Source organism: Budorcas taxicolor, chromosome 10 (assembly GCF_023091745.1).
Source record: "Budorcas taxicolor isolate Tak-1 chromosome 10, Takin1.1, whole genome shotgun sequence".
NCBI classification, from domain to species: Eukaryota; Metazoa; Chordata; class Mammalia; order Artiodactyla; family Bovidae; genus Budorcas; species Budorcas taxicolor.
Genome location: NC_068919.1, coordinates 74,758,942 through 74,783,686, shown reverse-complemented (window position 1 = coordinate 74,783,686; position 24,745 = coordinate 74,758,942). Strand labels below are relative to the sequence as shown.

At 44.0% G+C, this 24,745-nt stretch overlaps 1 protein-coding gene across 3 annotated transcripts in view; it reads right to left on the bottom strand.

Moving 5' to 3' along the window:
• MTHFD1 (methylenetetrahydrofolate dehydrogenase, cyclohydrolase and formyltetrahydrofolate synthetase 1) overlaps positions 1-22,681 on the bottom strand; it is a 61,791-nt gene extending 39,110 nt beyond the window's left edge. For 2 of the 3 annotated variants that reach the window (XR_008200014.1, XM_052647271.1), the window contains exons 1-2: positions 22,545-22,681; positions 7,816-7,900 (exon numbers count right to left, since the gene is read on the bottom strand). Coding sequence is in view for 1 of the 3 variants with exons in the window: in XM_052647271.1 (XP_052503231.1) it covers positions 7,816-7,900; positions 22,545-22,585 (126 nt within the window). In the remaining 2 variants the exon portion in view is untranslated. The remainder of the gene's footprint in view (positions 1-7,815; positions 7,901-22,544) is intronic. The other variant, XR_008200016.1, reaches the window with a different exon arrangement.
• Positions 22,682-24,745: the final 2,064 nt, after the last annotated feature.

The following is a 24,745-nucleotide window of genomic DNA, read 5'->3' as shown; positions in this document are numbered from 1 at the left end:
GATGCTTCGAACTGTGGTGTTGGGGAAGATTCTTGAAAGTCCCTTGGACAGTAAGGAGATCAAACCAGTCAATTCTAAACAAAATCAACCTTGAATATTCATTGGAAGGACTGATGCTGAAGTTGAAGCTCTGACGCAGAGTTGACTAACTGGAAAAGACCCTGATGGTGGGAAAGATTGAAGGCAGGAGGAGAAGGGGATGACAGAGGATGAGATGGATGGATGGCATTAACGACTCAATGGACGTGAGCTTGAGCAAACTCCAGGAGATGGTGAAGGACAGGGAAGCCTGGCGTGCTGCAGTCCATGGGGCTGCAAAGAGTCAGACACAACTGAGCGGCTGAACAAATCAAATCAAATCATAACAACAACAACAACAACAGCACATGAACTGAGAACTTCCAGACGTACAGCTGGATTTTAAAAAGGCAGAGGAACTAGAGATCAAATATCTGCTGGGTCATAGAAATAGCAAGAGAATTCCAGAAAAACATCTGCTTCTGCTTCATTGACTATGCTAAAGCCTTTGACTGTGTGGATCACAACAAACTGTTGAAAATTCTTAAAGAGATGGGACTACCAAGCCATCCTACCTGCTTCCTGAGAAACCTGTATGCAGGTCAAGAAACAACAGTAGAACCAGACATGGATCAATGGATTGGTTCAAAATTGGGAAAGGAATACATCAAGGCTGTATATTGTCACCCTGCTTACTTGACTTATATGCAGAGTGTATCATGCGAAATGCAAGGCTGGATGAGCATAAGCTGGGATCAAGATTGCTGGGAGAAATATCAATAATCTCAAATATCAGATGATACCACCCTAGTGGCAGAAAGCAAAGAGAAACTAAAGAGGCTCTTGATGAAGGTGAAAGATGAGACTGAAAAAAGCTGACTTAGAACTCAACATTCAAAAAATGAAGATCACAGCATCCAGTCCCATCATTTCATGGCAAATGAATGAGGAAAAAATGGAAACAGTGACAGACTTTATTTTCTTGGGCTCCAAAATCACTGAGGATGGTGACTGGAGCCATGAAATTAAAAGACCCTTGCTCCTTGGAAGAAAAGCGTTGACAAACCTAGACAGCATATTAAAAAGCAGAGACATCACTTTGCCAACAAAGGCCAACATGCTAACGAACACAGTCAAAGTTGCGGTTTTTCCAGTAGTCATATACCGCTGTGAGAGCTGGACGATAAAAAACGCTGAGCACCGAAGAATTGGTGCCTTCGAACTGCGGTGTTGGAGAAGATTCTTGAGAGAATCTCCTGGACACCAAGGAGATCAAACCAGTCAATTCTAAAGGAAATCAACCCTGAACATTCACTGGAAGGACAGATGTTGCAGCTGAAGATCCAATACTTTGGCCACCTGATGTGAAGAGCTGACTCACTGGAAAAGACCCTTTGGCTGCGAAAGATTGAAGGCAGGAGGAGAAGGGGATGACAGGATGAGATGGTTGGATGGCATCACTGAGTCAATGGACTTGAGTTTGAGCAAGCTGCAGGAGATGGTTAAGGACAGGGAAGCCTGGCCTGCTGCAGTCCATGGGGTCACAAAGAATCAGACATGACTGAGCGACTGAACAAGACAAAATGGTTTTCCGATTCCTGTTTTACAACATAAAATATCCTGGGAATTCATTAGTTTTTCTTCAGCTCCAGGGAAAAGATTTTATAGCAAGACTTGGGTTGAGAGCAACAGTGTGTGTGACTTTCTTCAGATTGGTTGGTGGTAAGGAAACAGGAAGTGTTCTAGGAGTCTTGTGCTCAGCTTGAAGTTACCATCCTTCACTTGTGTGGGGGCCTTAGTTGTGAAGAATAACTCAAAGCTACTTTCATGTATATCCCTGAGAAGGAACCGGGACCCTGCCCCAAGGCTGTGCTCTACTATTGTTTCCAGACAGTCCCTCTCCTGTGTTTCTACATCCCCTCCCTTCCCTGATAAGCAACTGTGTGAATCTGCCCTATGCAAGGCTGAATGGAGCCTATTTCTTACAAACGAGAAATGGGGGACACAGGAAGGATTTGTACCACATGGGACCCCACAGGCTCCTGCTTGGTTTCATTACTGTGTCTACAAGAAGACAGCTCCCATCCTGTAGTCGGGGGATAAGATAAAAATGAGAACAACCAGAAATATATACAAATCACTTGAACTATAGGGACATTACATAAACAGTACTGTCATTCTTTTTGCATAGGATGGGCAGTGTGTGTGGCTGGATTGTGTGTGATCAGATTTGCGTTTTGACATGGGTGGCATCTGTGGGTAAAAGGACAGACTGGAAGCATCCAGATCAGAAGTTTGTAAGCATGTGACTAGTGCCCTAGTGGGGTGGGAGCAGAAGAAATCAAGAGGAGGGAAAATGGACTTTCCTGGTGATAAAGTGGATAAGAACCCGCCCGCTGATAGAGGGGACATGGGTGTGATCTTTGGTCCAGAAAGATTCCACATGCTGTGGAGTGACCAAAGCCTGTACGCCACAACTATTGAGCCTGTGTGCAGCAACTAATGAGCCTGTGTCCCCTAGAGCCTGTGATCTGCAACAAGAGACGTCACTGCAATGAGAAGCCTGTGCACTACAACGAGAGAAAGACCAGGCACAACAACAAAGACCCAGCACAACCAATAATAGTAATAACCATAATGATAGTAAATTAAACAAAATGATTTTCAAAATAAATAAATACACAAAAGGAGGGAAGAGATCTCAAGAGCTTATGATGTGGAGAGCAGAAAGGACAAGACACAGCTCAGGTTTCTGGTCTGAGTATGTGGGGAAATGGTGGTGCCAGTCACCAGGATGGAAAAAAAAAAACACAAGAGGTCTGAGGTGGCACAGATGTGATTACAACATAATCTGTGAGCATTGCATCATAGAATGATATTGCTTCTGGTGCTAAAGTGCAAGATTAAAATATTCAACCACTGTTTTATTGGCAAGAGCATAGGAGACAAGTTACAGAACAGCATTTATGTAACAAAAACACTTTGCAATCAATAAGTTTAAAATAGGAGCTTGGAAGCCAATTTTAAAAACAGGAAAAAAAAAACCTTCGCTACTGCTACAAAAAAGGGCTTTACAGAGACAGATTTCTTGTCTACGACATTTACTCTTCATACAACAAACAATTCACAAGAATAAGCCAAGAAATAACTGGTCCCACATATGTACCAAGTGTACACCCACAACATATACCTTTGATTCTTAGCAATTTGTAAAAATAAAAAAGGAAAATCCACCAAAGCACAGAACAGACCAGGCAGAACAACAGGCCTTCGGTGCTTTTCTTCTCAACTAAGGCCTTTCAGATAATGTATAGCAATGGAGCGGGGGCGGTATTATTCACTCTGAAATTCTTGGAGAACATGGAACAGAACTTAGCAAGGAATTAAATGATATATATGGAGACACACATACAGAGAGAAATGAGACGTGAGGGACCAGGTGTTTCTGAACGGAATTTCAAATGCAAGCTATCAGTTTCTTGTTGTCCCAGTAAACCCTTTAGACATTCATTTGTACATCTGTCCACACGACATGTATTTATGAAATATCTTCTGCCTTTTTATTGAAGGCCTCTTACTGGATGAACCTGGAGCTCTTGGAAGAAATCTTGGCTAGGAAGTATTCTCCCAAGCAGCCATGGGCCTGGGGGCTCACTTACAGAAAGAATAAGGTAGAAAAGAGGTCTGAGGGCTGAGCATTGGCATTTAAATGGTCAAGGTAACAGGAACAGCAAGCAAAAAGGTTAGAGAAGGGAGTGCTGTCCTGGAAGCCAAGAGTCTGGAACTCAGAAGAAATCCAGGTTTACAAGTTCCTGACCTACAGCTGATATCTGGGGGTCAGATGTAATTGTGCAGGGCAATGGTTCCCAAAGTGTGGATCATACACTCTTGGGGAACCCCAACACCCTTTTAGAAGGCCTGCTAGTGCCATCATACTATGTCATTTGCCATTTTCACTGTATTGACATGTGCATCGAGGCTGCAAAAGTTATGGCGGGTAAGACTGCTGATGACTTAGTAAGAATCAAGACAATGGCACCAAACTGTACTAGTCATAAGGATATCCTTCACTGTCACACACGCTCAGTAAAAAAAAGAAAACAACATAGACACCAATTTCACTTAGAAGTGCTTTTGATGCAGTAACAATTATTTTTATTAAACCTCGATCCTTGAGTACATGTCTTTTCAATATTCTGCATAAAGAATGGGGAAGCAATCATAAAGCACTTTGGCCATAAACAGAAGTGGCTGTCACTAGGAAAAGTACTTGTGCTTTCTTGCCTTGCAAGCAGAACTGGCCAGTTTTTTAATGAAACACCAAATTTACTCGAAAGAACAACTGACAAACAATGATTACTTGGGCTTGAACATTTGGCAAATATTTTCTCAAAATTGGATAAAGTGAGCCTGCTACTGCAAGGAAAGTAACTAATGACAAAATTGGAGCTTTCAAGCAAAAATTGGTATTTATGTACTCCTGTGAGCTTGACAACTTCCTAACACTTGCAGGCTCTTCCGATGAGCTTGTTGGTGACAGTCATGATTATGATTTTTTAAAAATCACGTAATAATATGTATTAACATTTGGGAGATCTGTATAATTCAGTGAACCATTGTTTTTCAGATGAGGAACGAAGAACATAACAAAACCACACACAGGTAAATATCCATTCAAACTGTAACATAAAACAAGATTCCGACTTAACAAAATACGAAGGTTCACTGATAACAGTTTCAGATTTCACACTGCAACTACCTTTTAGAAACTTGACTTCAGTCAGTTCAGTTCAGTCGCTCAGTCGTGTCCGACTCTTTGCGACCCCATGAATCACAGCACGCCAGGCCTCCCTGTCCATCACCAGCTCCCGGAGTTCACTCAGACTCATGTCCATCGAGTCCGTGATGCCATCCAGCCATCTCATCCTGGGTCGTCCCCTTCTCCTCCTGCCCCCAACCTCTCCCAGCATCAGAGTCTTTTCCAATGAGTCAACTCTTCTCATGAGGTGGCCAAAGTACTGGAGCTTCAGCTTTAGCATTATTCCTTCCAAAGAAATCCCAGGGTGTTGGAGAAGTTCAAACGCATCAGTTCTTCGGGGCTCAGCCTTCTTCACAGTCCAGCTCTCACATCCATACATGACCACAGGAAAAACCATAGCCTTGATTAGACGGACCTTAGTCGGCAAAGTAATGTCTCTGCTTTTGAATATGCTATCTAGGTTGGTCATAACCTTTCTTCCAAGGAGTAAGCATCTTTTAATTTCATGGCTGCAATCACCATCTGCAGTGATTTTGGAGACCCAAAAAATAAAGTCTGACACTGTTTCCACTGTTTCCATCTTTTTCCCATGAAGTGATGGGACCAGACGCCATGATCTTCGTTTTCTGAATGTTGAACTTTAAGCCAACTTTTTCACTCTCCTCTTTCACTTTCATCAAGAGGCTTTTTAGCTTCTCTTCACTTTCTGCCATAAGGGTGGTGTCATCTGCATATCTGAGGTTATTGATATTTCTCCCAGCAATCTTCATTCCAGCTCGTGCTTCTTCCAGTCCAGTGTTTCTCATGATGTACTCTACATATAAGTTAAATAAGCAGGGTGACAATATACAGCCTTGACGTATTGAGTCCTTATAGTACTAAAGAAAAACATCCACAGTTATCTGAGAAGAATATCAAAAGAACGCTTCCTTTTACAACTATATGTCTGTATAAGGTCAGATATATATGAAGGTTCTTCACACATTTCAATCAAACCTAGAAGAGCAAGAGACTGAAAAGTAGACAGGAATCCAGCTGTTCCCTATTAAGCCAGACAGTAAAGGGTTTGCGAAAATGGAAAACAATGCCCCTCTCCTCACTCCATTGTTTCTAAGAGTTACTAAGTCATAAAAATATTACTTAATGGAAAAGGAATACGTCAAGGCTGTATATTGTCACCCTGCTTATTTAACTTATATGCAGAGTACATCATGAGAAACACTGGACTGGAAGAAACACAAGATGGAATCAAGATTGCCGGGAGAAATATCAATAACCTCAGATATGTAAATACCACCACCTTTATGGCAGAAAGTGAAGAGGAACTAAAAAGCCTCTTGATGAAAGTGAAAGAGAAGAGTGAAAAAATTGGCTTAAAGCTCAACATTCAGAAAACGAAGATCATGGCGTCTGGTCCCATCACTTCATGGGAAATAGATGGGGAAACAGTGGAAACAGTGTCAGACTTTATTTTTTGGGCTCCAAAATCACTGCAGATGGTGACTGCAGCCATGAAATTAAAAGACGCTTACTCCTTGGAAGAAAAGTTATGACCAACCTAGATAGCATATTCAAAAGCAGAGACATGACTTTGTCGACTAAGGTCTGGCTAGTCAAGGGTATGGTTTTTCCTGTGGTCATGTATGGATGCGAGAGTTGGACTGTGAAGGAGGCTGAGCCCCAAAGAATTGATGCTTTTGAACTGTGGTGTTGGAGAAGACTCTTGAGAGTCCCTTGGACTGCAAGGAGATCCAACCAGTCCATTCTGAAGGAGATCAGCCCTGGGATTTCTTTGGAAGGAATGATGCTAAAGCTGAAACTCCAGTACTTTGGCCACCTCATGCGAAGAGTTGACTCACTGGAAAAGACTTTGATGCTGGAAGGGATTGGGGGCAGGAGGAGAAGGAGACGACAGAGGATGAGATGGCTGGATGGCATCACTGACTTGATGGACGTGAATCTGAGTGAACTCCTGGAGTTGGTGATGGACAGGGAGGCCTGGCGTGCTGCGATTCATGGGGTCACAAAGAGTAGGACACGACTGAGCGACTGAACTGAACTAAACTGAATGCTAATATATAGTGAGCTTGCTGCTGCTACTGCTGCTAAGTCGCTTCAGTCGTGTCCGACTTTGTGTGACCCCATAGATGGCGGCCCACCAGGCTCCCCTGTCCCTGGGATTCTTCAGGCAAGAACACTGGAGTGGGTTGCCAGTGACTTCTCCAATGCATGAAAGTGAAAACTGAAAGTGAAGTCGCTCAGTCGTGTCCGACCAGTAGCGACCCCATGGACTGCAGCCTACCAGGCTCCTCTGTCCATGGGATTTTCCAGGCAAGAGTACTGGAGTGGGGTGCCATTGCTTTCTCTGAGTGAGCTTACTATTGGCATTTTAATATATACAAATATCTTTAAACTTCTTAGTTTTCATTTCTAATATAGTAAAATATCAATGGATAAATTCATATAAACAAAAGTTCCCTAAGTCTTAAATTTTTTAGTGTAAAGGGGTCCTCGGAGAAGGCAATGGCACCCCACTCCAGTACTCTTGCCTGCAAAATCCCATGGACGGAGGAGCCTGGAAGGCTGCAGGCCATGGGGTCGCTGAGGGTTGGGCACAACTGAGCAACTTCACTTTCACTTTTAACTTTTATGCATTGGAGAAGGAAATGGCACCCCACTCCAGTACTCTTGCCTGGAGAATCCCAGGGATGGGGGAGCCTGGTGGGCTGCCATCTATGGGGTAGCACAGAGTAGGACACAACTGAAGTGACTTAGCAGTAGCAAAGGGGTCCTAAGACCAATGATCAAGAGATGCTGGATAAGGGAAAAGTATCCACAAAGAATAGCCAAGAGCCAGGGCAGGTCCACATGCAGAAGTTGAGCTGAAGAGGAGTAGCCTGCACAGAGAAACTGAAAAGGTCTGAGGATTCACAGAAGCCAAAAAAGAGGGGAGAACCTTGATGTGCTTGTTGTCTTAAGTACTACTGAGAGATTGAGAAAGAAAGAAAGATACTAGTGGAAACACACTATCATAATACCTGTAAAATTGCCAGGCCTGGTATGAAACCAGGTACTTCCTCCTTCATCTGAATGACTTGGTTCTTCAGTCTCTCCTTTATTTGCCTGGAGAAAAAGGAGTTAAACTGCAGTTAAAACTTAATGCTTCAAGTCACAAATAATATGTATTATTAGATACACTGAAATTGAAAAAACACCTTCACTAAACAGACATTAGGAGAAGGCAATGGCACCCCACTCTAGTACTCTTGCCTGGAAAACCCCATGGATGGAGGAGCCTGGTGGGCTGCAGTCCGTGGGGTCGCTAAGAGTCAGACACGACTGAGCAAATTCACTTTCACTTTTCCCTTCATGCACTGGAGAAGGAAATGGCAACCCACTCCCGTGTTCTTGCCTGGAGAATCCCAGGGATGAGGGAGCCTGGTGGGCTGCCGTCTATGGGGTTCCACAGAGTCGGACACGACTGAAGCACGACTTAGCAGCAGCAGTAAATGGTAAGAATGTTTAGTGATACAAGAAGTTAGAACTAGGACTGCAAAATCTTGTAGCTAGTAGCCTTGTTTTTTCAAATCCAATATTCTACAAATCATATGTTCAACACAAGTATCAACTGACTATTGGATTTCTTTTACTGGGATTTTAATGAACAGAGGCACAATTCTGCTCTGACATAAGACAACAGGAAACACTAGAGTTGCCAAGTCTTCCCTGGGCTCCTGCTGAAACTCTCCCGCAGCTCCAGCCAGAGTGGTTTCTCCTGCCCTAGGACTGGAAGTGCTGCCCAGGTTGCTGCAGAGAACAAGTCTCCACTCTCTGCTCTCCCCTTCCTTCCCGCAACCACTGTCATAAGTAACACAAAGTGCCAGGCAGAGGCTTCTACTGGTTCTCCTTACCCCTCCCCACCCAAACAAAACCCAGTGCGGAAGGGAATCTTAGGAGGGGTAGGTGTTAAAAAAAAACAATTCCTAGCACAATGTGAGACAGTAAGGTGAACCAACAGTGAAAAGATGAACACATCTGAGACTCAATAACCCCCTGCAGTAGGCAAGGGAGAAAAAGCGTTCTTATTCCTGTTCACAGATGCACACACAGGCACTAAGCAGTTGGGACAGGTGCCTCTCCCAGGGCCAATTTACAGAAAGAACAACAGGTGCAAAAGGCCCCCAGTGGGTAAATGAGGTCCAAGAGGAAATAGTAATCAAATCAGGTAGATAGTCGTTTATTCTGAATGTGATGGGAAGCCATTCAAGGGTTTTCAGTGGGGCTGACGTGATGGAACTCACTTGAAAAAAAATTTTTTTTTTGGCTGTGCCCTGTGACATGTGGGATCCCAGTTCCCCAACCTGGGATGGAACCCTCACTCTCATTGGAACAGAAGCATCTAGACCACCAGGGAAGTCCTCAGCCTTACATTTTTAAAGGATTATTCTTGCTGCTGAATTGGGAATACACCCAAGGGGGAAAGGTGAGAATCAAGGACATCAGCAAGAAGTTACTGCAACTGTAAAATCCAGGCCAAGAGGTGGTGGTAGCTTGGATTATGGTATCAGAGGTAAGCTGGCAAGAAGTATATATTCCAGATATACAAAACATGAAACACAGAGGAAATACCAGGAATACAGGGGACTCTGAAGTTTGAGGGGGTTGTGAGATGGAGCTGGAAAGACTGATGGTACAAATATTTTAAGGACAGGACAGTGAATTTATTTACCAAACCTTATAAGGATTCTAGAATAAGCAAGCATTTGAGACCCAAGGAAAGAATCTAGGGACAAATAAAAATAATACTTAAACTCAGCAGGTAGTAAGCTGCAGGAACCCAGTACTATAAGGTAGTCGAGGTGGAAAATGTTGTTTCAGCCCAGGAAGTTAATAGCAAAGAACAAAATGTTCTTTATTTTCTATGCTATAATTTAAATGGGTCTAAGGGTGCATTTTTTTCCCCTAAAAGAAATTATAGCTTGAGATCACTTATACTGCCTCCCTTAAACTTTCTCTAAGAAGCAGGATCATTTTAAAATTTGCAGGGATAGTTTTCCAAATACAAAGCTCTGTTGAAAAGTTAACACTTAGGCCTCTTTATGAGACATGATCAGAATATCAGTGAGACAGTCTAACATGCACATAAACCACAGTAAGCAAGAACTAGACAGCACAGAACACTAAAGCATCAGGTGGAAAATCTGCCCTGGTGAGGGGGGCGGGGCGGGGGCAGAGAAATTAAGATAGTTGTAATTAGGTCTCCATAAGTCCCTTAAATTTTTTTTTTCCCCTGCCTGGCTTTCTTGTTTGGCCAGAAACTGAAGTACCTAAAATGAAAAGTGGAAAAACAAACCCAAGTGTCAGGTATGTCTGAAGTTGAGACTGTAAAAGAAAAAGATGGAGAGAGAAATTAACATTCCCTCCCTTGTCTACCTTTATTTTAGGGTCATAAAACTGTGATGAATTAAATAGGGGGAAGCCCTTTACTTTTTATAGCTCATTTTTAGAAAGTTTAAATGTATAATGGAATAACTTTCGAATCACTGAAGCTTCCTAAATCAACACAAACTTCCTTGATTGCAGACACCTCTCATTTCTATCCATGGCCCTGCAAGTTACATCATCCTGGTAAAAATTTTGGGAGCAAAGCGAGGCAAAAGTGGGCATATGGAGAAACATCCCTGATCCCTGAATAGAACTACACATGCTGGTCACACCATCTTCCATCAGCATACCCTAAAATCTGAGGGAAGACATAGCTCAGTCTTGATGTAGGAAAAATCAGAACTAAACTGCCACTGACGTTAGCAGGACAAAGTAGCAGTAAACCATTGACGTCTCTCTGGTCCTGAAGGACAGATACTAGTCCTGAGCCGAGAGTCACAGCCAACTAAACGTGAATAGACACAGATGCAGTTTAACTAAGTTACTACTGGCATCTAGTGGGTAGATGCGATTACATATCCTACAATGCACAGGACAAAGCATAGCAAAGAATTACCCAGCCCTCGTGGTAACAGTGCCCAAGGCTGAGAAACTCTGCTGCTGGCCGATAAAATGCAATGTTTGGGGTTACCTTTTCTTTCTAAGCTGCAAAAATCAAGGTGGAATCATTTATAGCTCAACCTGTCAAAATCTGTTTGAATCTCTATGGATCTGCATGACTTATCAGTTTTTTCCAAGCTGATTTCTCCCACACCCAAGCGTCAAAGACCCTAGTTAATAAAAGTTAAAGGTGTACATCCCTATAGAATCTTATTACTCTTGAACAGTCCTAGTCAAAGTCTAACATCCCTAAACAGTCACCTAGATCTCTTGCCTCAAGTCTTGTACAATTACTCTTGAAAAACTCCATTACAAGTTTCAACTCATTCTGTTTCACAGGAGGGCCCATTTTTAAATTTTGGACATTTTCTGCCTGAGAAAAAAAAGCACTGCCAAAATATAACCCTAACAAAGACATTTCAACAGAAGCTATAGGCAGGAAAAGGAGGCAGAAAAGGATATTTACCTACATGGCTAAGAAATCTACGTGATGAAAAACAAGCTGCCCAGTCAACAAACACTGAAATGTTAACATAGGCTTAGAGGAATTTGCAAATGATCCTTAAAAGGTCCACAGAATAGGCCTTTAGTAGTTGATCAGAGAAAAAGCAAGAACATTCATCAACATGTAGGGCTATTCTAAACCAGGACACACATTTCTCTTTTTCCCCTCAAGGAGGTTGTTGTTTCAAGATTTTACAATGCAATAAAACACAACTGTCTGATTTTATTTGTTTTATTTTCATTTCGTTCATTTGCTGTTTTATTTTTCACTGAATCTCTCATACTGCTAAAAAAATTCTTCAAATTTTTGGGAAAAACATAACATGTAGTTCCTTGTAAAAACAATTGAGGCCACCTAGTGTTCCAAGAAAGGTATATACTTCAAATCCCAAATTAGTTTAATTGAATTAAATATTTTTCTTGTTAAAGAGCATATTTGCAAATGATGTGACTGACAAGGGCTTAATTTCCAAAATATATAAACAACTCATACAACTCAGTAACAACAAAAAAAATGCAATCAAAAAATGGGAAGAAGACCTAGACATTTCTCTAAAGAAGACATACAGATGGTCAACAGGCACATGAAAAGATGCTCAACGTTAATTACAGAGATGCAAATCAAAACTACCCTGAGATATCACATCACGCTAGTCCAAGGGGCCACCATCAAAAAGTATAATGAATGCTGGAAAGGGTGTGAAGAAAAGGGAAACTTCCTACATTGGTGGTGGGAATGTAATAAATTGGTGCAGCTACTATGGAAAACAGGGTGGCAGTTCCTCTAAAAACTAAAAACAGAGTTGCCATGTGATGAAGCAATCCCATTCCTGGGTAGACAGCCAGTGGGTGTGTGTTAGTCGCTCAGTCGTGTCTGACTCTGCATCCCCATGGGCGGTAGCCCACCACGCTCCTCTGTCCATGGGGATTCTCCAGGCAAGAATACTGGAGTGGGTTACCATTTCCTTCTCCAGGAAGATATCCAGATGAAACTATAATTTAAAAAGATATTCATGCACCAAGAATCTGCCTGTAATGTGAGAAATCCAGGTTTGATCCTTGGGTCAGGAAGATCCCCTGGAGAGGGAAATGGCAACCCCCTCCAGTATTCTTGCCTGGAGAATCCCACGGACAGAGGAGCTTGGTGGGCTACAGTCCATGAGGTCGCAAAGAGTCGGACACACCTGAGCAACTGTACTTTCACTCTTCACAGCAGCACTATTCACACTAGCCAAGATATGGAAACAACCTAAATGCCCATCAGCAAGTGAACAGATAAAGAAGATGTGATACACACACAATGGAATGCTACTCAGCCATAAAAAAGAACAAAATAATGCTGTCTGCAACAACATGGACAGACCTAGAGATTATCACACTAAATCAGAAAGAGAAAGACAAATATCGTGATATCACTTATATGTGGAATCCAAAACATGACGCAAATGAACTTATCTATAAACCAGAAACAGACTCATGGACATAGGACAGACTTGTGGGTGCCAAGGCAGGGCAGGTTGGGGAGGGATGGATTGGGAGTCTGGGAGTAGCAGATGCCAACTATTCTCTATATAGAATGGATAAACAAGATCCTACTGTACAGCACATGGAACTATAACCAGCACCCTGCGATAAACCATTATCGAAAAGAATATGAAGTAGAATGAGTGTGTGTATGTATATATAGACACATACACACACACACAGAACTGAATCACTTTGCCATACAGCAGAAACGTAACACTGTAAATCAACTATTTCAATAAAATAAATGTAAAAAAATTACCTTCTTGTTGATACATTTTTAGTGATAATATCAAGCACTACATTTTATCAGTATACCTATCAACTAACACCAGTACTCTTTTATGTTTAAGAACAAAATATTTACAATGATTATAATTTTACACAAATATTTACTAAACTTGACAGGTACCTCAAACATATATTTGCAAACTTAATATGAATCTATTTTAGGCTCCAATGAAAATTTAGAATGTAAAATTCTTCCATCCAATTCTCTCAAACTCTCTCAAAGACCCAAGGGAACAGTGACTTACCTGATACTTATGACACGAAAACAGCTAACTGGTGTTAAGTTGTAATAAACCTCCAAATTCTCAGTGAGCGTAAAGGTCATCATTAATCCATATACACAGTGACAAAATAAATGCTTTTGAGGTCTCCAGATCAGGGTTTATGGATCTCAACATGACTGACATTTGGGCTGGATAATTCTATGTTGTGGGGACATCCGTGCATAGCAGGATGCTCAGCAGCCCCTGGCTTCTCCTTCTAGATGCCACCAGCAGACAGCCACTCGCCACATGACAAGCAAAAATGTCTCCAGACATGTCCAAACGTGGCCATGGAAGGAGGGACAAAACTGCCACCATTTAAGAACCACGGATCTAGAGGAAAAGACTCTGATGTTGGGAGGGATTGGGGGCAGGAGAAGAAGGGGACGACCGAGGATGAGACGGCTGGATGGCATCACTGACTCGATGGACACGAGTCTGAGTGAACTCTGGGAGTCGGTGATGGACAGGGAGGCCTGGTGTGCTGCGATTCACGGGTTTGCAAAGAGTCGGACACGACTGAGGGACTGAACTGAACTGAACTGGAGGAAACAAATGGAGCTACAAACTAGACTGAATTGGTGGGGAAAGGCTTCGGAAAGGGCTTCCCTGGTGGCTCAGTCAGTGAAGAATCCACCTGCAATGCAGGAGACCTGGGTTCGATCCCTGGGTTGGGAAGATCCCCTGGAGGAGGGCATGGCAACCCACTCCAGTAGTCTGGTCTGGAGAATTGCATGGACAGAGGAGCCTGGCAGGCTGCAGTCCACGGGGTCGCAAAGAGGCAGACACAACTGAGCTTTATAAAAGCAAGGATTTTAAAAGCAGACTAAAATTACATTAACATTAGAGAAAGGTCACACAGAGGAAAGCACGGTCAGACAGGGTGCACACTGCTAGGTAGTCCCACCTTCCCCCTGCCCTCACACGGGAGTGGGGGCAGCTTCTTCTCAGACCCAACAAACCTGTGATGCTGAATCAGAGTACAGTATTGCTGGACTTTACATGTCTTTCAAAACGTCAGGCGACCATGTGTAATTAATCAATTAATTCTTATGTGTAATTACACACTAATGTGTTGGGAAGTAATCCAATTTTTAAAAATAAATCTGCAAGCCCAACGAAACACAACTACATCTGGCCTCCAGGGTACCATTCTGTAATTCTCAGCTGGTAGCAAGAGTTAAGAGACGTGATGGAGTGGCTGCAAGTCTCAGGATCTGCAAGCAAGGGCCCAACCCCCAGAATTAGTCCTATTTCAGGACTATCTAACCACAGATCTAAATGTCAGAGCAGATGACATTCAGCAGGCCTCTGGGTCAGCATCCGAGGGGAATGTGGAAAGAGTGTAGAAAATACTGGGGTCTCCACCAGGAGAAGAGGAGAGGCCAACAGCTCTTAGCTGAGAAAAGGCTCAGAGACCTGGCCTTTCTGCTTTTAGAGAAGACTAAAGGACAGTCTCCGAGAAGGCGATGGCACCCCACTCCAGTACTCTTGCCTGGAAAACCCCTGGTAGGCTGCAGTCCATGGGGTTGTGAAGAGTCGGACATGACTGAATGACTTCACTTTGACTTTCATGCGTTGGAGAAGGAAATGGCAATCCACTCCAGTGTTCCTGCCTGGAGAATCCCAGGGACGGGGGAGCCCGGTGGGCTGCCGTCTATGGGGTCGCACAGAGTTGGACACGACTGAAGCGACTTAGCAGCAGCAGCAAAGGACAGTCTTGGGTAGGAACGGCTTAGGTCCAAAAGGCTTCTTACTTACTAAGCAGGGGTCAACATCCAAAGGAAAAATCATTTATCTTAACTCATGCAAGGCAGTGAACCCTCCTTCCCATAACACTGGTAGGATCATGGCCCCACCTCCTTCAAATCTTTACCTACAAGTCCCTTTTACAATGAGTATGAGGTTAATTTCCATATTCGAAATAATAATCCCTGTGAATCAGAAGTCTGCCCCTCTTCCCTGCTCTGGTTTTGAAAGGCTCTGGCAAAACCTTTAACAAAAACACTCCCTATTTCCTGAGGCGCATTAAGCATCAGCAACCCAAAGCTGTACCTCTCCTGCCCAGGCTTGAAGGCAAGAACTTTTTAGCAAGGGAGGAAAAAAAAAAAAAAGTTTAGCTAACAAAGGAGGGTGATTTGACTGGTCTTCAACCTGTCAAAAATGACTGTGACTCTGAAAATGATTTTCTGAGGTGACTCAGTTTGATTCATTCAACTCTTTAAAGGGAGAGCCAAATCTAGCCAGTGAAAGATTGCAATTCCTTTTAGCAAGCAAATAAAAAGCCCTTGGAGAAGAAGGAAAATACACTGATGAGGGTCTGCCACTAGCCTTAGAACTCTTGGTCAAACAAGTCACTTCTGGCTGCAGTTTCATAAACTGCAACATGGAGGAAGCGGTGACCTGGGTAGCGGAGAAACCCTGACTGTGGCACAGTTAGCTGCCCTCTCCCTCAAGGTCAAAGGCTTACATACAGGGTGCCAGGAGCCACCTTATGAGAAATCATCAAGGTGGGGGAAACTGTACAAAGCAGAGATGCCATGGCTTTCTGCCCTGTGGGTCAGATGTCAGAAGGTACAGCTGTAACCAGAGAAGCACAAAGGACTGCTTCAGAGAACCTCATATACTCATTTAATCCTCTTGGCAACCTCAGGAGATAAACACCATCATAATCACCCCGACTACACAGAAGTGGAAAGTGAGGCTGACTGACTTGCCCAAAGCCACACAAGGCTGTTCTTTACCCTATCCAGCCTCTCCAGGAGTCAGCTGGAGAAGGGACCCTCCCCTGTGCCAGGCCAGCCTGATACCCCTTCTTCCAGAGGCTTCTCCATGCAAATGGGGATATAAACAGGGACTATATACCTCTACTCAAAGCCCCTTGTCCAAATTCCAATCTGCCTTATCACCCCTCCTGGTGGGTGAGGACAAATACATTTTCTGGGATGATAAGCCCTAGAAAAGATTTTGGCTGGTGCCATGGCCACGTGAATGACTGCCAGTCCAGACTGCCACAGTCCACCTACAACACACCCAACAGCCTGATTGGGTGGCCTAGTGAAGAATCAGTGGAAGGTCCCACTTTCAGGAACTCCTGCTTGCTCTCCTGCACAGGCTCTCAGACTCAAGCCAAGGTTGAGGTTGACAGTCACCGTTCCATGGACCTTCCAAAAGGCCCACACTCTGGAACTCATTATAGGTAAATCTTTCCAAGCACAAAAAGGCCTACAGGTACTTTATCTGCAGGATAAAATGAAAAGCTTATCAATTTCACTATGGTGAACAAACTCTTTTTACAGAAAATAGTTCTTCTAGCCCTGTAGCTAAACATATAATCAAGATTCCATTTTATCTTTGAACAGTAGCATACATTCTAATTTTAAGGCTCAAGATGGTAAACCAGCGTTCACAGATATGGTTTGGATAAATACAAACACTATCTGTTTATTCAACATGTACTAAGTACCAATTTATTGTAACTTAACTGTGTGTCAAGGACTGCTCTAAATGCTCTACAAGTAATGACTCATTTAACAATCCTATGAATTAGGTGACCAACATACGGATGAGGGGGCTTCCCAGGTGGCATCAGTGGCATCTGAAAAGAACCCACCTGCCAATGCGGGAGACATGAGATGCAGGTTCAATCCCTGGGTTGGGAAGAGGTTGCCCTGGAGGAGGGCATGGCAACCCACTCCAGTATTCTTGCCTGGAGAATCCCATGGACAGAGGAGCCTGGTGGGCTACAGTCCATAGGGTCGCAAAGAGTCAGATACAACTGAAGTGACTTAGCAGGCACTCATGTATACAGATGAGGATGCTAAGGCAGTAGGTAAACCAAGTCGCCCAGTGATCCTGGAGGGAGCACTCCGTGACCAGCTCTGTGGATACCTCCCACAGGAATCTGTGTTACCGGCACATCAACAGGGTCTGCTCGACGCATAACTCAGAGCACCTTCTCTTGGTGGCCTGACAAATGGCAAACCATCTGTCTCTTCACAACCGGCCTTTTTAGAAAGAAGGCTTAATTAAGAGACTTGATCAATCCCTCCGAGGAAGTAACAGGCTCAACTGCAAAAGGAAAGGTCAAACAAATTGTACAACACTTCATTAGCCCCCTTTGAAAGGCGAATGGTGGTTCGCTTCTGGTCTAACAGCTGTTATCAGGGTAGTTTTTCTGACAGTGTCTATTTTCCACCCTCTCTATCATTTCTTTAGGAGTTCCTCCCTGAAGCCAGGGGGCGCTCTCACCACCAAGGTCAGTGCACTTTCATTCAGCCTTCCCACTCACCTTCAGCTTCTCTGAGGCCATCACTGCTGACCCCAGGGCAGTCATTTAATAATGACTGGCGAGGTCAAAGTTCCATGGCACAGGCTGTGTTTCTGGTGAAGAATCCTCTTCTCTGTAACACTGGCAGGCTCACAGCCCCACCTCCTTCAAACCTCTCCCCATAGGTTCCTCTTACACTCTCATGTTCAAAATTACAAACCCCATATCCCAACGCCTCAGAAATCTCCACCCCCTTCCCCGCACTGGTTTTCTCTTTGGCACTTCTCACTACCTCACACCCTGCTTTATCGATTTTTACCACCTTCATCTACCCATTAGGACACAAATTCTACCAGGGTAGGGATGTGGGCTGTCTTGACGACTGTTATACTCTTGTGGCTTTGAAGAGTGCCTGGCTAGTTGGAGGCCCACAGATATTTACTGAATGAATAAATATCCCCAAAGACACCTTGGTCCCTAACCCTCAGATCTCCCCCAGTGTTCAAATCCAGGCTACAACCTTGGAAACTCCCCTAAGGAAGAAATGGAAGTGTTCCTTCCAAAGAGACACAACTGGCAAACAGATCTAGGTTTCCCACAGGCAGAGAAGACATCTGGAATGATGAACTCTGCCCAGTCCAGGCTACCAGAAAGGGAGAAGAAGTAAAAGTAGACAAAAGTCTAGGATGGCCTTCTCAGCAGAATGGGAGGCATGGCAATGAGAGGAAGACGGGTGTAAAGAAAAGAAAATTGCTTATGAAATTCCTTTTAGGAAAAGTAATAAGCACTCGATGGTGAGAAACACCATGTACTGGGTGAAGACCCTGATTCTAAATCAACCTCTGCCACTAACCAGTCAAGCAACTTTTGGCCAAATCATATCACTTTTCTTGCCTCAACTGTTTCCTCAGCTGCAGGATAGGATGGGTGTGAACTCTATTTTAGAGAATTTCTCACCATGGGATTCTTGGTCTGCCCCATTCTTCCTCCCCCTTCAAAGAAGAAAGCAAAGTGTTATAATTCAAACACTACATCAGGACAGAATCTGCCCAGGGAACTTGATGTTTTGCAAGTTTGTCCTGAGAGACTCAACAGGAATCTGATCTGCAAATCTGGGGAATGAGGAACCCTTCTCCTGGACCCCAGGAATCCTGGTTGCACTTACCTTTCCTCTGAAGAGTGTCCCTGGCCCAGGAAAAGAGGGAAGGTAGGGAAACCCTGCTGGAGAAGGAAATGGCAACCCACTCCAGTACTCTTGCCTGGGAAATCCCATGGACAGAGGTGCCTGGTGGGCTGCAGTCCATGGAGTCGCTAAGAGTCAGACACGACTGAGCAACTTCACTTTCACTTTTCACTTTTATGCACTGGAGAAGGAAATGGCAACCCACTCCAGTGTTCTTGCCTGGAGAATCCCAGGGACAGGGGAGCCTCATGGGCTGCTGTCTATGGGGTCGCACAGAGTCGGACACGACTGAAGAGACTTAGCAGCAGCAGCAGCAGCAGCAGCAGGGACACCCTACAGCCCCACCAGCTCAAGCTCTAAGACCCACCACCTTTCTGTTCAGGACGCCCCCCTGGGCCATAGCCAAGAGTCCGAGGCCTGGCCCAGCCTCAGCACTTGGAGCTGAGGGACTCCACTACTGCATGAACCAAGCAGGCTGTCCCCTCTCTACAGCTTCTCCTTTCTGCTGTGAGCTCTACCTGCTCCTGGATTCAAGCTCTCCATGAAAGTCAAGGTGCGATGGCTGCATCTGAAAGAGCCATTTTATGAGTACATTAAAGAAAACTCCTCTGTAAGCACAGTCCTTAGTCTTAGTGCTTGTTTATGAATTGTATTAGTTGGAACTATCTGATTGCTCAACCATGAGGCAGTGTCAAAGGTCAGCTATGTGACTTCTGAGCAGACGAGGGAAAGGAATCCTTCCAGTACCTGGAACAGTCATTTCCAGATCACTGCCATTCTCCTCTTCAACTATGAAACTTGGATTTAAGAGTTAAAGTGAAATCACTCAGTCATGTCCAACTCTTTGTGATCCCATGGACTGTAGCCTACAAGGTTCCTCCATCCATGGGATTCTCCAGGCAAGAATACTGGAGAGTGTTGCCATTTCCTTCTCCAGGAGATCTTCCCAACCCAGGGTTGAACCTGGGTCTCCCGCATTGCAAGCAGATGATTTTACCGTCTGAGCCACCAGGGAAGCTCAGCGTAAGAGTTAAGGGTTTAGATAAGTGGTCAAGATGCCTTAGAAGCACAGGATGAGCTTTTAAAAGATTTTTAAAATGTTGAGTCCAGTGGTTTACTGCTAGCAACTACAATTAAATCAGTCTAGTGTAGGTACCAAGCATGGAGTGGATATGTGGAGGTGCTCAGTTGCTCACTCGTGTCCTACTCTTGTGAACCCATAGATGGTAGCCAGCCTGGCTCTTCTGTCCATGGGATTTCCCAGGCAAAAATACTGGAGTGGGTTGCCATTTTCTCCTCCAGGGGATCTTACTGACCCAGGGATTGAACCCTCTCACATACCTGCACGTGCACAAAACTATCTTGGAAAAGATTGGCAATTTCTACTAAAACTGTTCATATATGTGTCCTATCATTCCGCAATTCTACTCTTAGGGATCTAACCAACAGAAATGTATATATCATATGTTCCACCAAAAGACATGTAAAAGAATGCTCATAGCATTATTCAATATTCATAATCAACCAAAACGAGAAACCAAAATGTACGTGAATAAGTAAATAGTGGCATATTCACACAGAATACAAAACAGCGATGAGAGTTAATGAACTACAGCTACACGTAACATGAAACAATTTCAGAAATACAAGGCTGATTGAAAGAAACCAGACACACAGAAGACTTTATACTACTTGATGTCATTTATATAAAGATCAAAAACAAGCAACACTAACCTGCAGTGTTGGAGGTCAGACAGCGATTACCTTTGTTGGAGGGTGGTGATGGGATGGGAGTGAGAGAGGAGTTTCTGGAGTGCCAACAATGTTATTTCTCGCTGAGTGCTACTGAAGTTTAGCAGTGAAAAACTCATTGAGCTATATACCTATGACAGGTGCACTTTTTTGTACGTGTTCATATGTAAATAAAAAGCAATAACAAAACCAAAAAGCTCCCCAAGTGATTTTTATGTGCAGTTTATATTGAGAACCACTAAAATAGGTCTCAAGGCAACTATCACTGTCAAAAGATACTGAATCTTGAAACTGTGAAAAAGATAATGAATCAATCTCTTCTGTATATATTAACTAATTACCAATTGTTAACAGCTAACATGTATTGAATGCTTATTCTGTACCAGGAACAATTCTAAATTCTCTTCAGTTAGAAACTCATTCAATTCTCTTAATAATTCAATGGCCTAGATATTATCTTTATTTTACACTTGAGAAAATTTTGGCACAGAGAGGTTAGCTAACTCACTTAATGCTAGAAAACTAGTAAGGAGTGAAAGGTTTCCAGGTGTTCTGGATACAGACAGAAATAAGATGATGCACATATTGGCCCTTATGGAGCTTACAAACATGTTTAATTTGCTCTCTACTCAAACCAAAACATATCCAGTGAGCACCTATTCTCAGTAGCCTGCCAAGAAGCAAATCTAAATCATCTCTTCAGTCTCTTTAAAATGAAGATTTCATCAAGAAAAGGCTCTGATTAAGGCAGTGGGTTTGAATATAAGCAACCAAACAAAAAAAAGATTAAGCACGAGCAATGCAATTTAGGAAATCACCTGCAGAAAGGAGCTCAAATGTTAAGTATTGTGATTTCTAATCTAGAAGTTCTGGGTTCCTCCTCACCACTGTGAGAGATTCACCATCATCTAAATTACATCTCACCTTCTTTGTTCACTTCTACCTTCCAGGAAAACAATCATTATGGCCGAAGGTGGGTTTCACCACCAGTGACTCTATAGAGTCAAAACCTGTACACACAAAATTAGGGCTTCATGGGGCAATTATTGTTGCCAGCTGCAGCTGTTACAAAATAACTGGTAAAGTCCAAGGTCCCAAGAAAAACCTGCAGGTGGATCACAGAAAATATATCCTTCCCTCTTCTACTTTCATCTCTCCCCCTCACTCCACTCCGGTCAACTCTCAAAACAAAAAGCTGCCAGGTGTTACTCCCAGGGAATTAAGGCTGGCAATCATATCCACTAATTAAGCATCCAGATTTCCCCGTGGAGTAGAAATGGCAGAGGTCAAAAGGAGTGTAAAATATTGTCAGGACTCAAGAGCCAAACCAGAAAGTAGCTCTAGGGTCAGGACACAGGAGATAGCTGTTAGAGGAGCATGAAATTGAGGGGGAAAGAAATGTTTATTAGATTTCACTTAGCAAATGATGACTCTGGTGTAGTAGGAAAAAGCTATGATTTTGGATGGAGACCCTCTGACACTAATCAGCCTGGTAATAAAGTCTTGCTACCTCATTAATATCAGTCTCCTCCCCTCCAAATTACGGCGGAAGGGAAGTAACTGGATTTCTGAGTGGGATGCTGCAGGCAACTCAAACTACCCTTCTGGCAGCTGCACTTCTGGGAGAATAGTTGTCGGGCTGAGGAAGAGAACTTGTCCCAGAAGCACAGAAGCCAGCAGAAACGGCCACCAGGTACCCCATCTACAAACGCAGATCATGTCCGGGGCGCCTTTTTTTGGTTGCAGAGACCCAGTCTTCAGGTGTGAGGGGTTCAAGACAAAATCCTCGCTACCCACTCCGCTGGCCTGACTCTTGCGCTATAAGTCTCCCTCCCGAAAAAAAAAAAAAAAAAAAGTCCTTGGGAACCTGCACACCCTGCTCACAGTCCTCGCCTGCAAACCCAACACGCCCTAATAACAAGGACAGGTGCTTACGCGGAGACCACCTTCCCGTTCAGGATTTCCGCCGGCGCCATGACCTTTAAAAGTCCGCCGCTCACAATGGACACCAACAAAATCGAGGTTCGACTCTACTGCTGCGCGGGACAGCCCAACACACGTGCTTAGCGACCGCCCAGGCCGACACTTCTACTGCGCCTGCGCCCCCGCCTCCACACATAACGGATGAGAATGCGCGTGCGCAGTCCAGACGGACGGAGGGCCCTTAGGCAAGCTTAGAGCTGAGGAGTAGAGGGTCTGAAGTGCCGCGGGAGTATGAGGGACGTCTGTGTAGACTGGCTGGAGGACATGATTGGCTGCTGGAAGGAGTTTTTTTTCCAGAATGCGCCATCGTGTGGGCGGGGATCCAGCTGAATTGGGAATCAGCCTAGAATCCAGACCTTAGGGGGCGGAGTCCAGGCACAGGCTAGCGGGAGACCAGTTTGGCGGGCGCGGGAGAGCGGCGCCGGCTGAGGGCGTGGAATCTCTGCTGGAGGATTCTTACCGGGTTCCCGCGGAGGGAGCTTGGAGGCGCCGGGCTGGCTTGCAGCGGGTAGACGTGCGGAGTGTGGGGCGGCGTCCGGCGTTCTCGCACCCCCTCCCTCATTTCCCTCCCACCCCCACCCCGGCGTGGTCAGACTAGGGTCGCAGTCCCCACCCTTATACTGAATCGGAGGGTCTGGGTGGCGCCCCTGACTGCTTTTCAAGGCTCAGGCGAATCTGATGCTTGGCCAAGGTTGAAGCCCAGCCCGCTGTTTCAGACCCGCGTAGCTGGAGCGCCGTGTTGGCTCCCTCAGGGTCCGGGTAACCCCAGGACGGCCGTTGCAGGGAGGGTGGTCAGCTTTGCAAGTCTAGGTTTTATCAAATGCCCCCACACAGATCTGGGGTTGGAGAAAGGACATGGGCCTTGCAAAACTGGATAGCCTTGTGACCTCAAGGACGGACACTCCCTCTTGGAAGGCAACTGGAATGTTTATAACAGATGCTAAAGTCCGCAAGTGCTGAAGTCTGTTATAAAAAACCAGCGTAGTATTTACGTATAACGTAAGCACATACTCCTGTGTAAATTACATCATCTGTAGATTACTGATACCGTGTAAATGCTATATAAATAGGTGCTGGTAGGCTGCAAATTCAAAATTTGCCTTTGGGAACTTAATGGAACTTGTAAAATTTTTGACCAGGCTTGGCTGACTGAGCAAGTGGAACCCAAAGATACCAGAGGGCCAACTATATAATAACCTAAAAAATATAAGGACCTCTGAAGGCGTACTGTTACGTTATGTTCCATGTGAACAACAGAGATTAAGAGAAAAATGTGTTGCCCTTAAATTGTGGGTAGTGAAAGTTTGTTTTTATAATGCCAAATAAATATTGACTGCAACTGTCTGGTTTGCTGAGAAAGATGACATAAACCCCGAATTGCAGATTGAGAAATAGACTTTGAAGGATAACTTTTTCAAAACTGCATAGCTGTTGCTGGAATAGGGACCAAAGCTGATTGTTTCAAATATGTTGCCTTTGCCACTCTAACAGCCTGGTTTTCAGCTATGATATATCTGTGTGACCTGTACAATTCATTCACTGAGCAAATAGTTATTGAGTGGCTACTGCGTCAACAACAAAGAGACACTGCTCTAGGTGCTAGGGGTACCACGGTGAACCAATTAATCCCCCCACCCCCACTTCCCAGCTAATATTTTGGGAGTCAGTGATCAATTAAAGAAATCTACTCTAATTTTAGATATTGAGACATACCATGTTTTACGAATAGGCAAGCTAAGAGGATAGGGAATGGTGGTGGGAGGCAGGAGAGTGCTGTTTTAGAAATGTGTTAAGAGGAAATTCCCTCTGGGGAATCTGAGGTGCAGAAGAGGAAGCTACGGTATAAGAGAAAAAAGCAAGGATTTGGTTTGAGCAACTGAAAAAATGAAGTTCCATTACTGAGCTGAAATAAGTTTTTAGATGCATCTTAAATGTCTGATATTTATATAAATGAGATCTGCAATATTTAAATCCATGAAATTGGAAGTGTGCCCAAGACAAGAATGAGTTTAGGTAGAGAGATGACTGAAGACTGATACCTAGGACACTTCAGTGTTTAGAATTCAAGGAGATATGAGGAGAAACCAGGAAGGAATACTGAAAAGAGTCCAGCATGTTATGAGGAAAACTTTGAGACCATTCAGCCTTAGAAG